Consider the following 20,207-nt stretch of genomic DNA (forward strand, 5'->3'; position numbering starts at 1 on the left):
GAACAGGGGTGGTGGACCCAAGACATGCATAAGACCAAAAGGAATATTGACAGGTCAAGGCAAGAAATAACTAAAGTCAAAAACAGACTGAACATACTCTCCCACAGAAAGCATGCCCGTGAGTTCTGTCTGCTTCAGTCAGCCAAGTGAAGAAAAAATATATCGTAACATGATGAACCTCACACAGAGAGAAGAGGAAAGAAATCGGGCATCTGTGACCACTCTTTGATTCCACTTTTCTTAATCTTTAAGCACTCACCTGTGTGGCCATGGAGTGGTGAGTGTGGCCGTGGCAGTGTAGGTGACGTACTAGAGGTCACAATCAAACTCTTGCGGTTACTTGTCCGACAGCTGCAATGAAAACACAAATGTCAGTTATAACAGGGTTGCATCATGGGCCCATAGAGCTTGAGTGGCTATCGAGAGACAAAGTCACATCATTTCATGAGCTGAGCAGTGTAATACTTGGAACTGGGTTACCAATTACTGTTTGCACAGTGAGTCTTCATAATTCATTGTGTTCCATCTTGCAATAACTTTTGTCACTGTCTTGACTCTTTCTTGTATTGTCACGGCACCTTTCCAATGTGCAGCTTTTGCTTCCTAAGCAAATAAATATCCAAGGAGTTCCCTAAATGTAATAACCATGCACTAAATGGTATGTAATGAAGAGTGACCACTGCAAGTTTGATTCAGAAAACAAAAAACACAAGCCATAAATATTCTCATCTCTCATAAAAATTAATGTTCTTGCCATAAAAATGAAATGATTAAATCTATGAAATTTATCTTTGAAAAATTGCTTAATCAATTAATAGTCTCATTTCAACATAAATTTCAGAGCAGGGCTGGGTTCCTTCTACAAAGTTGGCTTTCCTTTACATTTTAATGCCTGAGGATTTTTCTTGTGCTTGGAGAAAGTCAAATCATGTTGAAAAGTCATTTCATACTCAACCTGTTACTGTAAAGTGTAAGTAAATTTATTTGAAAGCTAGCCCATCTTTTAAAGGCATTAAAGAAGCCTGGTCATTTATATTCATCGAAACAAATATTTAGAGCTTCCCTGGTGGCTCAGATGGTAAAGCGTCTGCCCACAATGTGGGAGGCGTGGGTTCAATCCCTGGGTCGGGAAGATCCCCTGGAGAAGGAAATGGCACCCCACTCCAGTACTCTAGCCTGGAAAATCCTATGGATGGAGGAGCCTGGCAGGCTACAGTCCATGGGGTCGCAAAGAGTTGGACACGACTGAGGGACTTCACTTTGATTTTCTTTCACACAAATATTTACTGAACATTAACTGCACATCAGGCACCATTCCAGGTGCAAGGGAAGCCGTAGAGAACAAAAGAAAATCTCTGTCCTCAAATGGCAGTAAACAGTGATATGAAGAAAGAGACAGAATGTTTAAGAAACAGCAAAGAACTCAAGTAGGTGGCAGGAGGGGAAAATGACAAGGAAAAAAGTAGGGTATAGAAGCTATGGGTATAGACTGCAGCCAAACTCTGTGGGGCTGCCAGACTGCTGTAAAGAACTATTGGAAATGTGATAAGGAATCGCTGGAAGGATTGTAATCAATCTCAAGAGATTATGATTAGAAATGACACAAACCTGTCCCTAAGAAACCATCAGGAATCATCCGATCACATCTCACATGCCCTTATTACCCCCAATTACCACCAAAGGCCCAAGCCTTCCATCTCTAATTTGACACAGTCTCCCTCTACTCCTTAATCTTAAAAAAAGAAAGAAAGAAAGCTTACACCATGCCTCCCTGAACTCAGTCTGTCATCAGCAAACTATAACCTTAGCTTATTTTCTCAACATTCAGTTTCAATTCTGGCTCTAACTGAAACCTTGTTATCCCCTAGGACACCACAGTCCTGGTGAAAATTCCAATCCTTTTAAACCCAACTTTCCATCTATTTTGCAACTGCACTTGGGCGGCCGATGGTGAATGAAGAAAAATCCAAAATCATGCTGGCTGGGGTTTCTTTATGTTTATGATGATAAATATCAAGTGGATCCATACTACATCTACTTAGGTAACGCACTCTCTCTCCAAGACAACTCACAACTCAAGACTAATTCACATCTTCTCCCCAAACCTCCAGTACTTCTTCAGTTCCCCAAATCCTATCCTCATCTGCTGACTTGGCTTTTTATTCAACTAGGGGTAAAAAGAATCAAAACAAAAAGAAGTACTACATATTTCTGCTCCCCCAAATCTTACTAGCCTGGAGAATTTCCTGGTGGTCCAGTAGTTAAGAATCCGCCTTCCAGTGCAGGGGACGCAAGTTTGATCCCTGGTCAGGCAACTAAGATCCCCACACGCCGTGGGGCAACTAAGCCCATGTGCCATAACTACTGAGCCTGTGTGCTCTGGAGTCCACATGCCACAGCTAGAGCCCGTGTGTCACAACAAAAGATCTTGAATGTCTCAGCTAAGCTCTGATTCAGTCAAAAATAAATAATTTTTTTTTAAATCTATCAGCCTGAATCTGTATACATATACTATACTGACTTTCCCATCAACAACAGCAGAAGACCATGTTGCTATGAAAGTCAACTCCCTGACTCGCTATTCAAGAAGTCTGTACCTCCACTGTCTTCCTTCTCCTATAACACAAACTTCTACATCCTACTGGGTCATTCTCATCATCATAAAAACATGCTGTAATTTCTTACATATCAAGAAAATTAGAATAAAAACTTTCATAGACCTCTCCCAACTTTGCTCCCCTGTTTAGGAAAAAGTCCATGTAGGGATTCTGTACTTGTTATCCTATCTCATTTCCTATTATCTCTCTTTTTTTTTTTAAATTATTTTTGGCTGTGCTGGGTCTTTGTTGCTGCACAGGTTTTTCTCCAGTTGTGGAGGGGGGGCACTCTCCAGCTGTGGTACGTGGGCTTCTCATTGCCGTGGCCTCTCTTGTTGCAGAGCATGGTCTTAGTTGCTCTGAGGCATGTGGGATCCTCCCTGATTAGGGATCGAACTCATCTCCCATATTGGGAAGTGACTCCTTTACCACTGAGCCACAAAGGAAGGCCCTTCTATTCTCTATTTAACCCACTCTAGACTAGATAATCAACATCTTTGTTGCCTATTATCAAGGTCATCACTGCTGCTAAGTCGCTTCAGTCGTGTCCGACTCTGTGCAACCCCATAGATGGCAGCTCGCTAGGCTCCTCTGTCCCTGGGATTCTCCAGGCAAGAATACTGGAGTGGGTTGCCATTTCTCCAATGCATGAAAGTGAAAAGTAAAAGTGAAGTCGCTCAGTCGTGCCCAACTCTTACCGACCCCATGGACTGCAGCATACCAGGCTCCTCCGTGCATGGGATTTTCCAGGCAAGAGTACTGGAGTGGGGTGCCATTGCCTTCTCCGAAGGTCATCACTAACAACAGTCAATTCTCAATCCTTGTCTTATGTAACCTCTCAACATCATTCAACAGTTATAACTTCCTCTTCTAAAAAACAAATTGGGATTCAATTTATATTCAATTAGGTGTTCTGTTCAATGAGCCCTGACAACTGTACCCATTTATATAACACATCCAAAACAAAAGACAGTGATTCTATTACCCCAGAAAGTCCCCAAGTGTCCCTTCTGGTCAAAGCTACTGTGAGTCCATTTTATTTCCTTTACTGGCTTATTAACTATCAGTTCAGTTCAGTTCAACCATAGCTTTGACTAGACAGACCTTTGCTGGCAAAATGTCATCTCTGGTTTTTAATACTCTGTCTAGGTTTGTCATACTTTATGGAATGTACATATGAAATCACATTAACCCTTAGAAAGCTTATTTGGACCGAGGGGATCTTGAGCAGAAAGACACCCAAGGTCTCCTGTACTAGGGCTCACAGCACCTTCTTCAACAGGTATGCCCTCCCTCTTTAACTTACTCAATTCTACCCATTCCATAGAACCATGAGCTCGAATGTGGTTTTGCGTGAATTCTCTTTTATTCTTCCAAGCAGGATGAAAAAATGAAACAGTTTTCAGACATTAGACAACAAGCAATGTAGGACAGTGATCACTTAAAGAGAAGGGAAACAAACAAGGTGAGTCCTACAACTGCCTGGGCTTACTACCTGGAAAGACATGCCCACAACAGCACAGGGAGAAGATGGCCTGCACAGAACCTGGGGGTGGAGGAAACTTCTTAAGAAAAAGAGCAGGTGGAATCACTCCCTGGTACTCAAACAGGGTTGGGAACAGTTTGTGTTTCCACCAGACAGAGGGGGAAAACCTGGTTATTCACAAGACACTAGCAACGAAAAATTAGTCCAAATGCTGACCTGGTCCTACCTAACAAAGCTTAAAAGCAATCCTTAAAAGACCAAATTATTTCCAAGTAATTTAACTGTGTCCCAGAATAAGGCTCAAAAATAATATTGAAAGAAGCAAAAAACAAAAAAAAAAAACAAAAAAAACACACTCTGTCAAACAAAGTCAAAATCAGTAATTGGTACACAATAAAAATTACTAGGCATGGAAAAAAGGAGGAAATATGACCCATGATGTGGTGTAGGGGAGTGGGGGAGAGTAGAAATAACAGATCCAGAGATGGCACACACAGAATTAGTAGAAGAGAAATAATAAAATCATTATAACTATATTCCATATTTTCTAAACATCCCTTTTTTTTTCCTTTATAAAAATTTATTTATTTTTAGCTGTGTGGATCTTCGTTGGGACATGCAGAATTCTCTCTAGTTGTGATGTGCGGGTTTAACTGCCACGCAGCAAATGGGATCTTAGTTTCCTGACCAGGAATTGAACCCTCATCCCTTGCATTGGAGGCGGATTCTTAACCACTGGAACAACGGGGAAGCCCCTATATTTTCAGTGAGGCACAGGAAAGTGTAGCATATTAAGGAGAGATTATGGATGATACTTTTAAAAATCCAAATAGGACTTTCAGAGATTAATAGTCTAAGATGAAAATTAAACAGGATGGCATTAACAGAAGATAAAGCACTGCAGAAGAAAGATGTGCCATCCTAGATACAGTGAGAAAAAAAAACTATGCAAAATGAAACAAAAAAAAAGAGAACTTTTTTCATTTTTAAAATTTATTTATTTTCATTGGAGGCTAATTACTTTACAATATTGTGGTGGGTTTTGCCATACATCGACATGAATCAGTCAAGGGTGTACATGTGTCCCCCTCATTCTGAACTCCCCCTCTACTTTCCTCCCCACCCCATCCTTCTGGGTTGTCCCAGAGCACGGGCTCTGAGCGCCCTGCTTCATGCATTGAACTTGCACTGGTCATCTATTTTACATATGGTAATATACATGTTTCAGTGCCAGAGAAAAGGGAACTTTTAAATGGAAAGAGCACCAGGGAGCTGTGCAATAACTGCTGCCAAGCACTGTGTCATTAGTCCCTGAAAGGGAGAAACAGAAAAAATATTTGCAGAAATAACTGCTGAAAATTCTCCAAATTTGAAAATTATAAACTCACAGATCTAACTGGCTCAATGAACCCCAAGCACAAAAAACATGAAGAAAAGTATCCAAAGCATATCACAATCAAATTACTTAAAATTGATGATAAAATCTTAAGAGCTGCCAGATATAAAAATTACATAACACAAAAGAATAAAGATAACAATGACAACAAAATTCTGCTTGGAAAAAGATGCAAGCCAGAAGACAGTGAAGAAATGTCTTAAAGCACTGAATCTAGAATTCAATACCAAGTGAAAATATCTTTCAAAAAAGGTAGTCCAAATAAAGACTTTTCAGACACACAAAAGCTGAAATATCCTCTTATCAACAGATCTGCACTATAATAAGTGTTAAAGAAAGTCCTTCAGGCAGAAGGAACATTATACTAGATGGAAATCTGTATCTACACAAAGAAAAGCACCAAAAATGATAAACATAAACCATTTTTCTTTTTTTATTTTTAAAATCTCTTCTTGAGACTTCCCTGGCAGTCCAGTGGTTAGGATTCTGTGCTTCCACTGCAAGAGGCACAGGTTCAATCCCTGATTGAGAAACTAAGATTCCCAAAAGCCTCTGGGCACAGCCAAAACACAAACAAAAAAACCCAAAACTCTTCTTGAATTTTAATGGAAACACAATAATTTACTGTGGGGTTTACAACACTGTTGTTCATTGCTGTTGTTCAGTTGCTCAGTTGTGTCAGACTCTTTGTGACCCCATGGACTACAGCACGCTAGGCTTCCCTGTCCTTCACTATCTCCTGGAGTTGCTCAAACTTATGTCCATCGAGTTAGTGATGCCATACAACCGTCTCATTCTCTGTCGCCCCTTTCTCCTCCTGCCTTCAATCTTTCCTGGCATCAGGGTCTTTTCCGATGAGTTGGCTCTTCACATCAGGTGGCCAAAGTATTAGAGCTTTAGCTTCAGCATCAGTCCTTCCAATGAATATTCAGGGTTGATTTTCTTTAGGATTGACTGGTTGGATCTCCTTGCAGTCCAAGGGACTCTCAAGAGTCTTCTCCAGCACCAAAATTTGAAAGCATCAGTTCTTTAGTGCTCAGTCTTCTTTATGGTCCAACTCTCACATCCATACATGACTACTGGAAAAACCATAGCTTTGAGTATTTGGACCTTTGTCAGCAAAGTGATGTCTCTGCTTTTTAATATGCTGTCTAGGTTGCAACATATGTAGATATAAAATGCATACAGAATAACCATATCAGCAAGGCTGGGAGGGGAGAATGGAAGTATACTACTATGAAGCTCTTACATTAAGTATGAAGTGGTATAATACTACCTTAAGATAAACTAGCAGAGAAGGCAATGGCACCCTACTCCAGTACTCTTGTCTGGAAAATCCCATGGACAGAGGAGCCTGGTAGGCTGCAGTCCATGGGGTTGCAAAGAGTTGGACACGACTGAGCGACTTCACTTTTACTTTTCACTTTCATGCATTGGAGAAGGAAATGGCAACCCACTCCAGTGTTCTTGCCTGGAGAATCCCAGAGATGGTGGGCTGCCATCTATGAGGTTGAACAGAGTCGGATACGACTGAAGTGACTTAGCAGCAGCAGCAGCAGCAAGATAAACTAGAAGTTAAAATTTTACATTTTAAACACTAACGCAAGTAGTGCAAAAGAAAAATAAAGTATAGAAGTCAGGCTCCTAAAATTTCTTGGGCTCCAAAATCACTGCAGATGGTGACTGCAGCTATGAAATTAAAAGACGCTTGCTCCTTGGAAGAAAAACAAACCGACAGCATATTAAAAAGCAGAGACACTACTTTGCCAACAAAGGTCATATAGTCAAAGCTATGGTTTTTTTCAGGAGCCAACTATGGATGTGAGAGTTGGATCATAAAGCTGAGCACTGAAGAATTAAAGCTTTTAAAGTGTGGTGTTGGTCCACTGGTGTGGTCCAACCAGTCCATCCTAAAGGAAATCAACCCTGAATATTTGTTGGAAGGACTGATGCTGAAGCTCCAAAACTTTGGCCACCTGATGAGAAAAACCGACTCATTGGAAAAGACCCTGATGCAGGGAAAGATTGAAGGCAGGAGGAGGAGGGGACAACAGAGGATGGCATCACCAACTTGATGAACATGAGTTTGAGAAAGCTCCAGGAGTTGGTGATAGACAGGGAAGCCTGGCAAGCTGCAGTCCATAGGGTTGGAAAGAGTCAGACATGACTGAGCAACTGAACTGAACTGAACGGATAGTTAATAAGCCAATAAAGGAAATAAAATGGACTCACAGTAGCTCAGTAGGTAAAGAATCTGCCTGCAGTGCAGGAGACCCGGGTTCGATCCCTGGGTTGGGAAGATCCTCTGGAGAAGGAAATGGCAACCCACTCCAGTATTCTTGTCTGGAAAATCTCATGGACAGAAGAGCCTGGTGGGCTGCAGTCCATGGGGTCACAAAGAGTCAGGCATGACTGAGAGACTAACACTTACTTACTTACTTAAAGGAAGGCAGAAAAAGAACAAGTATAGCTGGGCTAAACAGAAAATGATAAGCAAGAGGACAGATTTAAATCCAGTTACATTCAGTTCAGTCGCTCAGTCGTGTCCGACTCTTTGCGACCCCATGAACCGCAGCACATCAGGCCTCCCTGTCCGTCATCAACTCCCGGAGTCCACCCAAACCTATGTCCATTGAGTCAGTGATGCCATCCAACCATCTCATCCTCTGTTGTCCCCTTCTTCTCCTGCCCTCAATCTTTCCCAGCATCAGAAGTCTTTTCAAATGAGTCAGCTCTTCACATCAGGTGGCCAAAGTATTGGAGTTTCAGCTTCAACATCAGTCCTTCCAATGAACACCCAGGACTGATCTCCTTTAGGATGGACTGGTTGGATCCCCTTGCAGTCCAAGGGACGCTCAAGAGTCTTCTCCAACACCAACAGTTCAAAACCATCAATTCTTCAGCATTCAGCTTTCTTCACAGTCCAACTCTCACATCCATACATGACCACTGGAAAAACCATAGCCTTGACTAGACGGACCTTTGTGGACAAAGTAGTGTCTCTGCTTTTTAATATGCTAAGTTGGTCATAACTTTCCTTTCAAGGAGTAAGCATCTTTTAATTTCATGGCTGCAATCAGCATCTGCAGTGATTTTGGAGCCCAGAAAAATAAAGTCAGCCACTGTTTCCCCATCTATTTGCCATGAAGTGATGGGACCAGATGCCATGATCTTAGTTTTCTGAATGCTGAGCATTAGGCAATTTTTTCACTCTCCTCTTTCACTTTCATCAATTACATTAATAATCTCATAAAATGCAAATGTTCTAAATATATATTCAGCTAAAACAAAGACTGATAGATTGGATAAAAGAGCAGGACCTGACCATATGCTGTTTATTACCTGTGACAGCCAAAAACCTGGAAATCACCTCAAATGTTCACTAACAGATAAACAAATCATAATATATCCAAAAAATGGACTACTACTCAGCAATAAAAATGTATGAGCTATTGATACACACAATAAATGAATCTCAAAATAATTATGCTGAAATCAAGAAGCCAGACATAAAAGAGTACATACTGAACAATTCCATTTATATAAAATTCAAGAAAACATTAACCTATACGGACAGACAACAGATAACAGGCTTCCTGACCAGAGGCAGGGGACGTATTATAATGAGGCATAAGGACATTCAGGAGCTGCAGATACGTTTATTGTCTTGAATGATTATTGTACAAATGGTTTCAGAGACGCATACATATATCAAGATCCATCAAACTGCACCATTCATTTGTATTTATTATTTATTTGGCTACATCGGGTCTTAGTTGGGGCAAGCAGAATCTTATTTGCATTATGTGGGATCTTTCACTGAGGTGCACAGGCTCTCTAATTGTGGCACACAGGTTCCAGAGCATGCAAGCTCAGTAGCTGTGGTGCATGGGCTTAGCTGCTCCATGGCATGTGGGATCTTAGTTCCCAGACCAGGAGTCAAATCCATGTCCCCTACACTACAAGGTGGATTCTCAACCAGTGGTCCACCTGGGAAGTCCCAAATTGTACATTTTAAATATGTACAGCCTATTATATTTCAACCACACTTCAATAAAGCTATATACTTTTTAATGTAAATAACATCAAAGTCACTTTTCTGCTTAAAACTCTGTCTCAGGGAGAGTAAAAGCCAATGTTCTTACAATGGCCGACAAGCTGTACATGGCCTGGATCTCCATTACCTCTGTCCCTCATGCTCACTCTACTTCAGCCACGTGGGCCTCCTCACTTCTCTTAGAACATGCCAAGTGTACCACTGCCTCAGGGCTTTCCCAAAGGAGGCTTCCTTTGCCCGTTTCCCTCATGACTTGCTCCCTCCTCTTTCAGGTCTTGCTCAAGTTCAGTCTTCTGAATGGATTTTCCTTTGACCATTCTATTTAAAATGGTAACATCCACCCTCCCAAATACTCTTCTCCTCCTTTCCTGATATATTTTCCTCAATAGCACTTGCCATTATGTAACATACTATGCATTTCTCATTCATTCTGTTTGCTGTCTTAGAATCTTAAGCTCTGTGAGATCAGTCTGCACAGGCTTTGTTTATTGCTATATTTTGCAGTGCTGAGAACTCTGCCTGGCACATGGCGGACTCTCAATAAATCTGTTAAGTGGATGAATGGATGAGTATAATTTGTTACAAGAATTATAATAGAAGAGGACACTTATACACCTGACATATGTAAGGTATATCCAAACTATGTCCAAACTTCTCTTGTATGAAAACAAAGATCTCTCGAAATGGCAGGGACAGACAACTGATTCTCATTTCATTTGTCATGGTCTTATTAAAATTTGAATTAGATTCAAAACACTAAAGATCACATTTCTAGGCCACACGCCTTTTTATGAAGGTACATATAATCTCACTTGGCAAATCTGCAACAGCTGCCAGGGGAAGAAAAAAAAAAAAAGGTCAGACACCCTGGTACGGATGTCATGACTCAGCTGAGATCCAAAGCAAGAACTGCCTAATTTTTCCATTTCAACAAGCACTGGCCACTTCCCCAGGATCCTAGATGATAAAGGGCGGGTCTTCATTTTTCCATTCCAGAAGATTAAGGTACCGGATGTTTACAGAGTCAGCCACACCAACTCTCAGCTGATGGAAGGCAACCTGGAAGCCCCTGAGCTGATGCTCTGCTGCCCATTGCAAGGACTGAGTTAAGCCAGACTGCTGCCCACTACCATGCCAGTCACTTGGTCACTCACAGCAAGGTCTGGTACTTTATCTTACTACTTGCTTCACCATGGTCACCCCACCATGGATAGTGGGAGCAAGTACTAAGGCACCCTGTGCAAGCTCTGTGAAACTGCTGAACTGTGACCATATTTGGAGACCTCCCAGCCTTCAAAAATCCCTTCCCTCAGCAACTAGCAGGTACTCAAATCAAATATTTAGGAAGTCTGTTTCCCAGTTTGAAGGAATATACAGTAGGATACATGGTTGCGGACCCCTCAGTGCCTCTAATCTCCAGCCTCTCAGTTTCAGAAGTCCAGCTGCTGCTAGGGATCTAAGTACTTGGTAATGAATTGACTACTACATGGCTATTTCCTTTCTGAATTAAGAGTGTGGAAAAGACCACTTCTGCTTCATTAACTGTGATCAATAAGATAGACAAGAATCTGGAACCATTTAAGGTCATGTACTTTCAGGTGCTATTTCAGAGTAACAACTAGGATGATGTCCCTGTAAAGACTGAGAAGCTAGTAAAGTACAAGTTGCTCAGTCGTGCCTGACTCTTTGCGACCCCATGGACTATACAGTCCATGAAATTCTCCAGGCCAGAATACTAGAGTGGGTAGCTGTTCCCTTCTCCAGGGGATCTTCCCAACCCAGGGATCGAACCCAGATCTCCTGCACTGCAGGCAGATTCTTTACCAGCTGAGCTACCAGGGAAGTCCCAAGAAGATAGAGCAGGAGAAAATGCATGTTCTCTCAGTCAACAAAGGTTGCTGCTTGGAGATAAATCCACTATTTGTCTTCTGCCTGGATTATTTCAACAGCTTCCTAACTAGTCTCTCTAATTTACTCCTGTCTCCTATTGCCAGTCTGTTCTCAACACAAGCAGACACTGTGATCCTTTTAAAACATACATCAGACGATTTCATCCATTTGCCCAAAACCTCGCAAAGGCTGCTAACTTCACATGGAGACACCAAGCTACTTGGACCACTGCACCAACTGTTCCCTCCACTTGGAAAGCCCTTCCTCCACTTACACCATGGCAAATACCCCTTACCTCCTCCAATGTCACCTTCCACATTTCCCTGTGCAACACTGTGACCTGCCCCAAGAATCCCCCTTATTTTGCCTTTTTGGGGGATGGCAGCTCTCCTTGGATTAATAAAGTATTTTTTAACTCCTACTCTACTGGTTTGGAAATAATACATTTTTTATACACAGTTATTGTTACTAAACTTTTAATAGGCATTCTTGTCTCAACAGGAGTCTAAGTCTTAGGTCTAAGGATAGCTTAACTCCAGTTCTCCTTGCCCCTTCTAATATACATGTTATTTGGTCCAGTGCTTCCGGTCTATCTTGCTTTTACAATACCAAATTAGTAATTACTGTTTCATACAGTAACTGCTTGCATTGATTTACTCATATTTCCAGTTTCTTTGGTCAGCATTCCCTCCTGGATTTCACAACTTTCTTCTTTCTTCTTTTCTTCACAATTATTTCACTGAAAATCTAATATTGATAAACCTTCTCAATGTCACTGTCTGAAGATGGCTTTAGTTTTCTCAATGACTTCCACAAGTATGGAATTCTACAACCTCTTGTCGAGAGTACCTTTTTTCTCAATACCTTAAAGATGGTCCATTGTCTTATGGCTCCTGTTATTGCTGCTGAGAAGCTTGCTCTCAGGACTGTTGTTCCTTTGTAGTTAATTTTTCTTTTCTCTCTGCTTTCTTTTAAATCAAAATTTTTTTTAGATATAATTCACATCTCACAGCTTCCCTGGTGGCTCAGCTGATAAAGAATCCACCTGCAATGCAGGAGATCTGTTTTAATCCCTGGGTTGGGAAGATCCCCTGGAGAAGGGAATGGCTACCAACTCCAGTATTCTTGCCTGGAAAATTCCATGGACTATATAGTCCATAGGGTCGCACAAAGTCGGACATGACTGAGCGACTTTCACTTACTTATTTACACATATCACAGAATTCAACCTTTGAAAATGTACAATTCAGTAGTTTTTAATACACTCACCAGTGTGCAGCCACCACTGCTAATTCCAGCACATTCTCATTATTCCAAAAGAACCCCTGTACCATAAAGCAGTCACTCGCCATTCCCATCTTTCCTACCCCTCTTCCCAGGCAACCACCAAAGAACTTCTGTCTCTATGGATTCCACCTGTTCTAGATATCTCACATGAACGGAATCATATGTCATGTGGCCTTGACTCTGGCTTCTTCTACTTAGCACGTTTCATCCACAATGAAGTATTTGTCCGTACTTCATTTCTTTTCATGACTGAATAATACTCTGTTGTGTGAAGAATATACAAACATTTAATTCATCCATTCATAAACTGATGGACACTTGGGTGGTTTCTACTTTATAGCTATTTTAAATGATGTTGTTATGAATAGCTGTGTGTTTGTGTGTACATTATGTTTTCAATTTCCTTAGGTAAATGTCCTTGCTGAACTCATTCATAGGAGCACCTTTAGCTTTTGTGAATTCTTAAGGGTTCTCTAGTTCTTTTAAGACCTCTGTTTTTGGTTCTGAAATTTTACTGCAGTGTATCTAGATGGAGATTTATTTATACCTTTTGTGCTCCATGATGTTGTTTTGGTTTCTAATCAATTCTGGTCTCAGTCATTATCTCTAAATACTGCCTTTTCCCCATTTCTCTATTTTCTATATTGGACCTTGTTATTGTATCCTCCATATTTCTTAGTTCTCATTCATATTTTATACCTTTTCCATCTCTGTGCTGCATTTTAGATAAAATTTTTCTAGCTTTGTCTACAGCTCTACTATATGACCTGACGACTGAGTTTTCAAATTCAATGTTGCACTGTATTTAATTCCTTAAATTCTAATTAGCATTTTTTGGAAATTTGCCTGATCTTTTAAAATTAAATATTTTTTGTTCTCTCATTTCTATCTCCATTTACATTGTTATTCGCTTTAAATTTACTTATTCTATGGTTTTTATTCATAATGCCACTTTTAAGTTCATAGGGACCTAATCTTACTGTTCCTTTTTTCTATTGATTTCACTTACAGTGGCCTGCTTCCTTGTACAGTCTATCATTTTGTACTATAAACTCACCATTAGTGTGGCTTCACGGGAATATTGTGCTACCTGATTTGAAGGTATGTCTTTAAAATCTCTTTGAATTTGTTTTGGACAGACCTGTCAGAGCTCTTTACAGCCTAGAATCAGCTCTTAAGACTAAACATATGGTATAAACTCTAGGTCCCAAATTCAGTTGAATAAAGGTTTATAGTTTAAAATTCTCAAAGACACTTTTTCTTCTTTCTTATTAAGAACCTATTTAAAACCCAGATGAGATTAAAGAACTTCATTTCATCTCTCCATGTCAGTGGACAAAATTTTCCCCAGTCCATTCCTACACTAAGGGTAAAGCCCTTGAAGAATCCTAATTATACATGAGGTCTTAATTCTACCCTAACTTAGAGTCTCCCTATCCTAAACAAGCCCAAGGCCTCACCCTCTTTCCCCTAAAGATCTCAGGACTAATATAACACAGCACAGCTTCCTCCCTGGCCCTGTTTCTTGGAAGTTCCAACACTGGTTTCCACTGTTAGGTGTTGTTTTCATTCTTAGATTGAGGTCTCTTGGGCTTTTCCTCACATTCTACTGAATTTAGCTATGCATTTAAAACAATAATCATAGTAGCTAGTATTTACTAAGTGCTAACTGGGCACTGTTGAAAGCACTATATGTAGTATCTCACATCCTATGAAGTAGGTACTGCTGCTGCTGCTAAGTCACTTCAGTCATGTCCAACTCTATGCGACCCCATAGATGGCAGCCCACCAGGCTCCCCCGTCCCTGGGATTCTCCAAGCAAGAACACTGGAGTGGGTTGCCATTTCCTTCTCCAATGCATGAAAGGGAAAAGGGAAAGTGAAGTCGCTTAGTCGTGTCTAACTCCTAGCGACCCCATGGACTGCGGCCTACCAGGCTCCTCCGCCCATGGGATTTTCCAGGCAAGAGTACTGGAGTGGGGTGCCATTGCCTTCTCTGATGAAGTAGGTACTACTATAACCCTATTTATACAGATAAGGAACCTGAAACACAGAGATATTATTGTTTGGATGACTAATGAATGGGAGAGAACGGTCCTGTAATGCATTCTTAGAGCACTGCATGTCTTGGTGATCAAAGGAAAGTGGCCAATGAGACTAGAGATATTTTTTCTTTGAATGGAGTACACTTCTACTACAAATACGGGCCTTGGTAAATGAAGTTGTCTTGCGCTATCCCTGATTACATAGTATCTGGGAAGCTGTGGTATATTTGGTTTGCCTTTACTAGTTCCCATGCTTCCAAATTTCTTTAAAAGTACCAAATAAGAAGCCCACTACCAGGTTACATTTTCAGATCAGTTTCTTTGAGAGTTAGTGGTTAAAGGGAATCACAAAATATCTTGCAGTCACTCCATATGTTTGTTCAATATCCAGGTTAAACCCTGAATTAGTAACAACCCTTCTTTCCTGCCTCCTCCCTCAATAAATGGCCCAGCTGTCTGGCCTGCGCCCAAGTTTCCGTAATAGAGAAGATCAGAACACAATTCTGTTTCTATGAGGCAGTCATGGATACAGTGGCCACTCGTAGAGCCGAGCCCCAACTTTCAGTAATCAAACCTCAATATCCCAGTCGTTTTTAGTGATAATTAATTGCAAGGTTCTGGGCCGAGTGCTGGAATGAATGTAATCAAACACTGGCCTTCAGAGGCTTGCAGCTGAAGAAAATTAGATATGTGAAGGAAAAGAGCTCAGGCAACATTTACTGAACATAGGTGCCTTTTAAAAAAAGAATCTGGGACTTTGTTGGTGATACAGTGGACAAGAATCCTCCTGGCGATACAGGGGACATGGATTTCATCCCAGACAAAGATAATTATAATATGATACCATTTATAAGAGGTATCTTTTAAAAAAAAAAAAAGAATCTGGGTGTCTATGCTCTACTAAAATGAATGATATGACTAAGAGGAAGGCAGAAAATCACAGGAATGTATTAGACTTCACAGTGGAAAGAGGTACTGGTAATACCATGATGCCAACTATGCAAGAAGACTCGAAAACAGTCAGCCTAGACTGGAGCGGAAGATGAGAGGGTTCTAGGAGTGATGACGCAGCGGGGAGGGTGAGAGGGAGGATTAGATCATTGAGTGTAACCTCCTGCATTTTACCTTCTGATGGAAAATGCAGGGATGAGCAAATGACTTCTGCAGAAAATATAAAGCAAGGCAAAAGTGAGGTAATTATTACCCTCGAGAAAACAAAAAATTGTAAAATAAACATAATCACTGCATACAATGACTCAACTAGGGTAACAGTTATGAAGTCATAATTGAATTGATTATAGATGAAATTATTTTTTGTTTGGTTTTTTCTTTTTTTGTTTTTAGATGAAATAATTTAAAGTGCTTATTTTTGAGAAGCAAAAATCAAGGATGGTAAGAGTGGGATACGAGAATATTTAGTTTTCTCTTATAAGCCTTAAAGAAGTCAATGGCTTTTGAAATTAGGTTCATAGATTACTTCAACAAAATAAAAATTAAATTTAAAATGACAGTGGTTTTCACATATGTTAAGTGAAGAAGAAAGGGATAGTTGGGGTAGGAAAAGAAATTTGCAGCAATCAGTAATGTAATCACAATAATTACACTGCATTTTAATTGGTACAACCATGGTTCTATCCTAGGTCATCATAGTTTAAAGGAAACTAGCAAGTGATCATCTCACCCCTCTGCTCAAAATTCTCTGACAACTGTCACAGTTAAATAAATAAATACCTAAATTAGTTATTAGCATGCCATTCACTGCCCTTCATGATATGGCCAACCCCCTGCCGATCTGTTCTACTCATCATCACCTCCCCACAAATCCACCCTCTAGATGGTCTACACCGCAATACTAAACAGGCCCATGCCATTATGTCTCCACTCCCATGCACATCTATTGCTTCTCCTCCTACCCTTGTTTCAAATGTCTACCTGACAAGTATATGTTAATTATTCTCTTCCCCACTCAAGAAATTTCCTTCTCTCTTAAGCCCTTATTGAGTTCTCCAGGGCAGAATTAAAGACTGGTTTCCATAAACTGGCACTGAATTTTATATAACCTTCCATTACAGAATGTATTGTGCATCACCACATGACTCCCACCACAAGCCAAGTAGCTCTCTACAGGAGATAATTAACAAACTTAGAAGCAACAAGTAATCCTTGGCTTATTATAAACTTGTACTAGAAAACTGAATAAGTTGGAAAGCTGCCTAAGTTGTTTTATGACATCAGTATAACTTTAATTCAAAGATGAATAACAATACCCTATGAAAATTGTAGATTCATTTCCTTTATAAGCATATATGTTTTAATTCTGAGTAATACCGCAACACCAATAGTGGGTAAAACTTCTGGCACCTCAGCATAAATGAAACTAAAATGTTCTCAGTATTTTTCACCACCACTCACTTGCAGTTTAAAAAAAAAATCTTAAACTAGACTGACTCAGAATGTACTTGTCAAAACAATAAAAATTACTAATTTTATTAAATCTTGACTATTTCTTAAATACTCTGTGTGATACAGTAAGAAGTATGCATAAAACACTACTTACTGCTGAATTATCAAAGTACAATGAGTGCCTTAAAGAAGATACTTGTGCTGTTGGTTCAGTTGTGAGCCACTTTTTTCATGAACACCATTTCACAGTAATTCAGACTTAAGTTTTTGCAAAGAGTTTCTTGACATGAACAAAATAAGCCTATTATTTTAAGAAACAACTGACAGTATTTATTGCCAATGATAAAATCCAACCTTTTAAGTAAAAATCATAATTTTGAACTTATGTCAGGAGTTTGACAGCTTTCCAATATTTAGACTTTTCTGATGACTTTTCAGATCAGTATTACTGATTCTGATCAGTAATACTAGCAAATATGATTTTTAACATTGTATATTTGAAATGCAGAAACATTTTGGAGAGAAAAGAGAGAAAAGGTATTTGATAAAGTTTAACAGGATTTAAAGAAAAGCTCAAAGAAAGTTTTAAAGAAAAATTTAAGAAATTTTCTTAATTTTATAAAGGATCTCTACTCTAAACTTAGAAGAAAATTATTATACTCAAAAGAGAAACTTAAGATACATTTCTTTTAAGGTCAAAGGAAAAAACAAAAACTAAACAAAAGGGTGCCTATCCTCCTTGCTACTTCTGAACCTAATACCAGAAGCTCTGGCCAATGAAAGTTAAAAAAAAAAAAGACTCAAGAAGCTGAGGATAAGATGGAAATACATGAAACGGTCAGACTTGCATATGTGAGCAATAACTACAAAGAAAATAAATTACCAGTCACAATAATAACCAAAACACTTGAAAAAATCTAATGCTAAGAAAGCCAACCAATAAAATAAAAAATGGGAAGATGAATTTCCTGAGGTTAAAAATCAATTAATAGAAATCTAAAAAAAAGACTTGCAAATATAGAATGTTTTAGACCATCAGAAATATACATAAATAGCATAAAAAATTAATGAATCAAAACTTGCAAAAGTAAAAAATAGTTGAATAGGAAAAAATGTACATGTTTTATAAATAAAATTATAAGATACTGAATGGATGAATGGATAAAGAGAAAATAAACACACAACACATTCTTTTTAATTCAGCCATTAAAAAGAATGAAGTCTAAAAATTATAAAACTACGTATGCATTTATTCTTCAACTCAGCATGCCCAATTCTAGGAATTTATTCTGAAGACATACCATGAAAATCAATTCTTCTGTGCCTAGAATCATCGTGAAAATTATTTGTGTTCTCTAACTCTTCCCCTAGTATACTAGTTCCTCAGTAGAAAGACTCTCTAATCCCCAGCCTATCCTATCTATCTGGAGAAGGAAATGGCAACCCATTCCAGTGTTCTTGCCTGGAGAATCCCATGGACGGAGGAGCCTGGCAGGCTGAAGTCCATGGGATTGTGGGGAGTCGGACACAACTGAAGTGACTGAGCATCCTATCTATCAAGACCAGAAAAGGGACCCTAGTCCCTGGGGCAATCAGGATAAGCAGGGGCCCCTCCTCCTGTAGCATCCAGGGGCATGAAAGTGAAGCTGCTACAAGAGGCCCTCCTAAAGGAGCTTAACAAATAATATTTATCTTCTGCAGCTGTGGGGCTACTGAGTTCCTGCTACCTGGATCAGTCATTACCTCTCAGAGCACCTACATCAGTTTGTACCACCTCAGAGTCTCTACGACAAGGCGCCTGTCCAAGGATGACTACTAGGAGCCAAAAGAGCAAGCCAAGGTTTTGCTCAGCTGAACGTTCAGTCAACAGTTACTAAAACGACAAGCCCTGAGGGCTTTCACAGAGACAAAATCTCCAGTTGCACTTTTCTGGCTAAACAATCTTCACTACAGAGCAATAGTTATAAAACACTGATCAAGGAAGTGTGTGACACTCGGGCGTCAGGTTGAAGGTCCGGGAAAGAGTCCAAGTCGACTCAAGAGTAAGGGTACCTAGAGACTTCCCTGATAGTCTAGTGGTCAAGACTCTGCACTTCCACTGCAGGGAGAACAGGCTTGATTTCTGGTCAGCAAACTACGATCCTGTATACTGCACAGTGTGGCAAAGGAAAAAAAAAGTAGGGGCACCTAATAGGATCACAGATATAGAAAAAATCTTATGCTTACTGGGGGGTAAAGAAGAGAGAGGGATAAATTGGGAGACCGGCATTGACATATATATACTACTATACATAAAATGTCAAAGTTATGTTTTTTTCCAGTAGTTATGTATGGATGTGAGAGTTGGACCATAAAGAAGGCTGAGCGCTGAGGAATTGATGCTTTGGAACTGTGGGGCTGGAGAAGACTCTTGGAAGTCCCTTGGACTGCAAGATCAAACCAGTCAATCCTAAAGGAAATCAACCCTGAATATTCATAGGAAGGACTGATGCTAAAGCTCCAATACTTTGGCCACCTGATGTGGAGAGCTGACTCATTGGAAAAGACCCTGATGCTGGGAAAAATTGAGGAGAAGGGGGCAACAAAAATTGAGGAGAAGGATGAGATGGTTGGATGGCATCACTGCCTCAAAGGACATGAGTTTGAGGAAACTCAGGGAGATAGTGATGGACAGAGAAGCCTGGCGTGCTACAGTCCATGGGGTTACAAAGAGTCGGACACAACTTAGCAACTGAAGAACAACAACAATATATAAAATAGATAACAAATAAGAACCTACCATATAGCACAAGAATAGCCCACCAGGCTCCTCTATCCACGGGATTCTCCAGGCAAGAATATGGGAGTGGGTTGCTATGCCCTTCTCCAGGGGATCTTCCTGACCCAGGGATTGAACCCAGGTCTCTTAGTCTCCTGCACTGGCAGGTGGGTTCTTTACCACTGGCGCCACCTAGGAAGTCCATAGCACAGGTACTTCTACACAATAATCTGTAATGACCTTTATGTGAAAAGAATCTTAACAAGAGTGGGTATATGTATGCTACTGC

The 20,207-nt window shown here is 40.1% G+C and overlaps 1 protein-coding gene across 8 annotated transcripts in view; it reads right to left on the reverse strand.

Annotated features, from left to right (window-relative positions):
- MAST2 (microtubule associated serine/threonine kinase 2) overlaps positions 1-20,207 on the reverse strand; it is a 206,790-nt gene that overhangs the window by 61,916 nt on the left and 124,667 nt on the right. For all 8 annotated transcript variants that reach the window (XM_070786616.1, XM_070786615.1, XM_070786614.1 and 5 more), the window contains one exon: positions 260-351. In XM_070786616.1, coding sequence (XP_070642717.1) covers positions 260-351 — 92 coding nt within the window. The remainder of the gene's footprint in view (positions 1-259; positions 352-20,207) is intronic.

The sequence above is a fragment of the Bos indicus genome, chromosome 3 (genome assembly GCF_029378745.1).
Source record: "Bos indicus isolate NIAB-ARS_2022 breed Sahiwal x Tharparkar chromosome 3, NIAB-ARS_B.indTharparkar_mat_pri_1.0, whole genome shotgun sequence".
NCBI classification, from domain to species: domain Eukaryota; kingdom Metazoa; phylum Chordata; class Mammalia; order Artiodactyla; family Bovidae; genus Bos; species Bos indicus.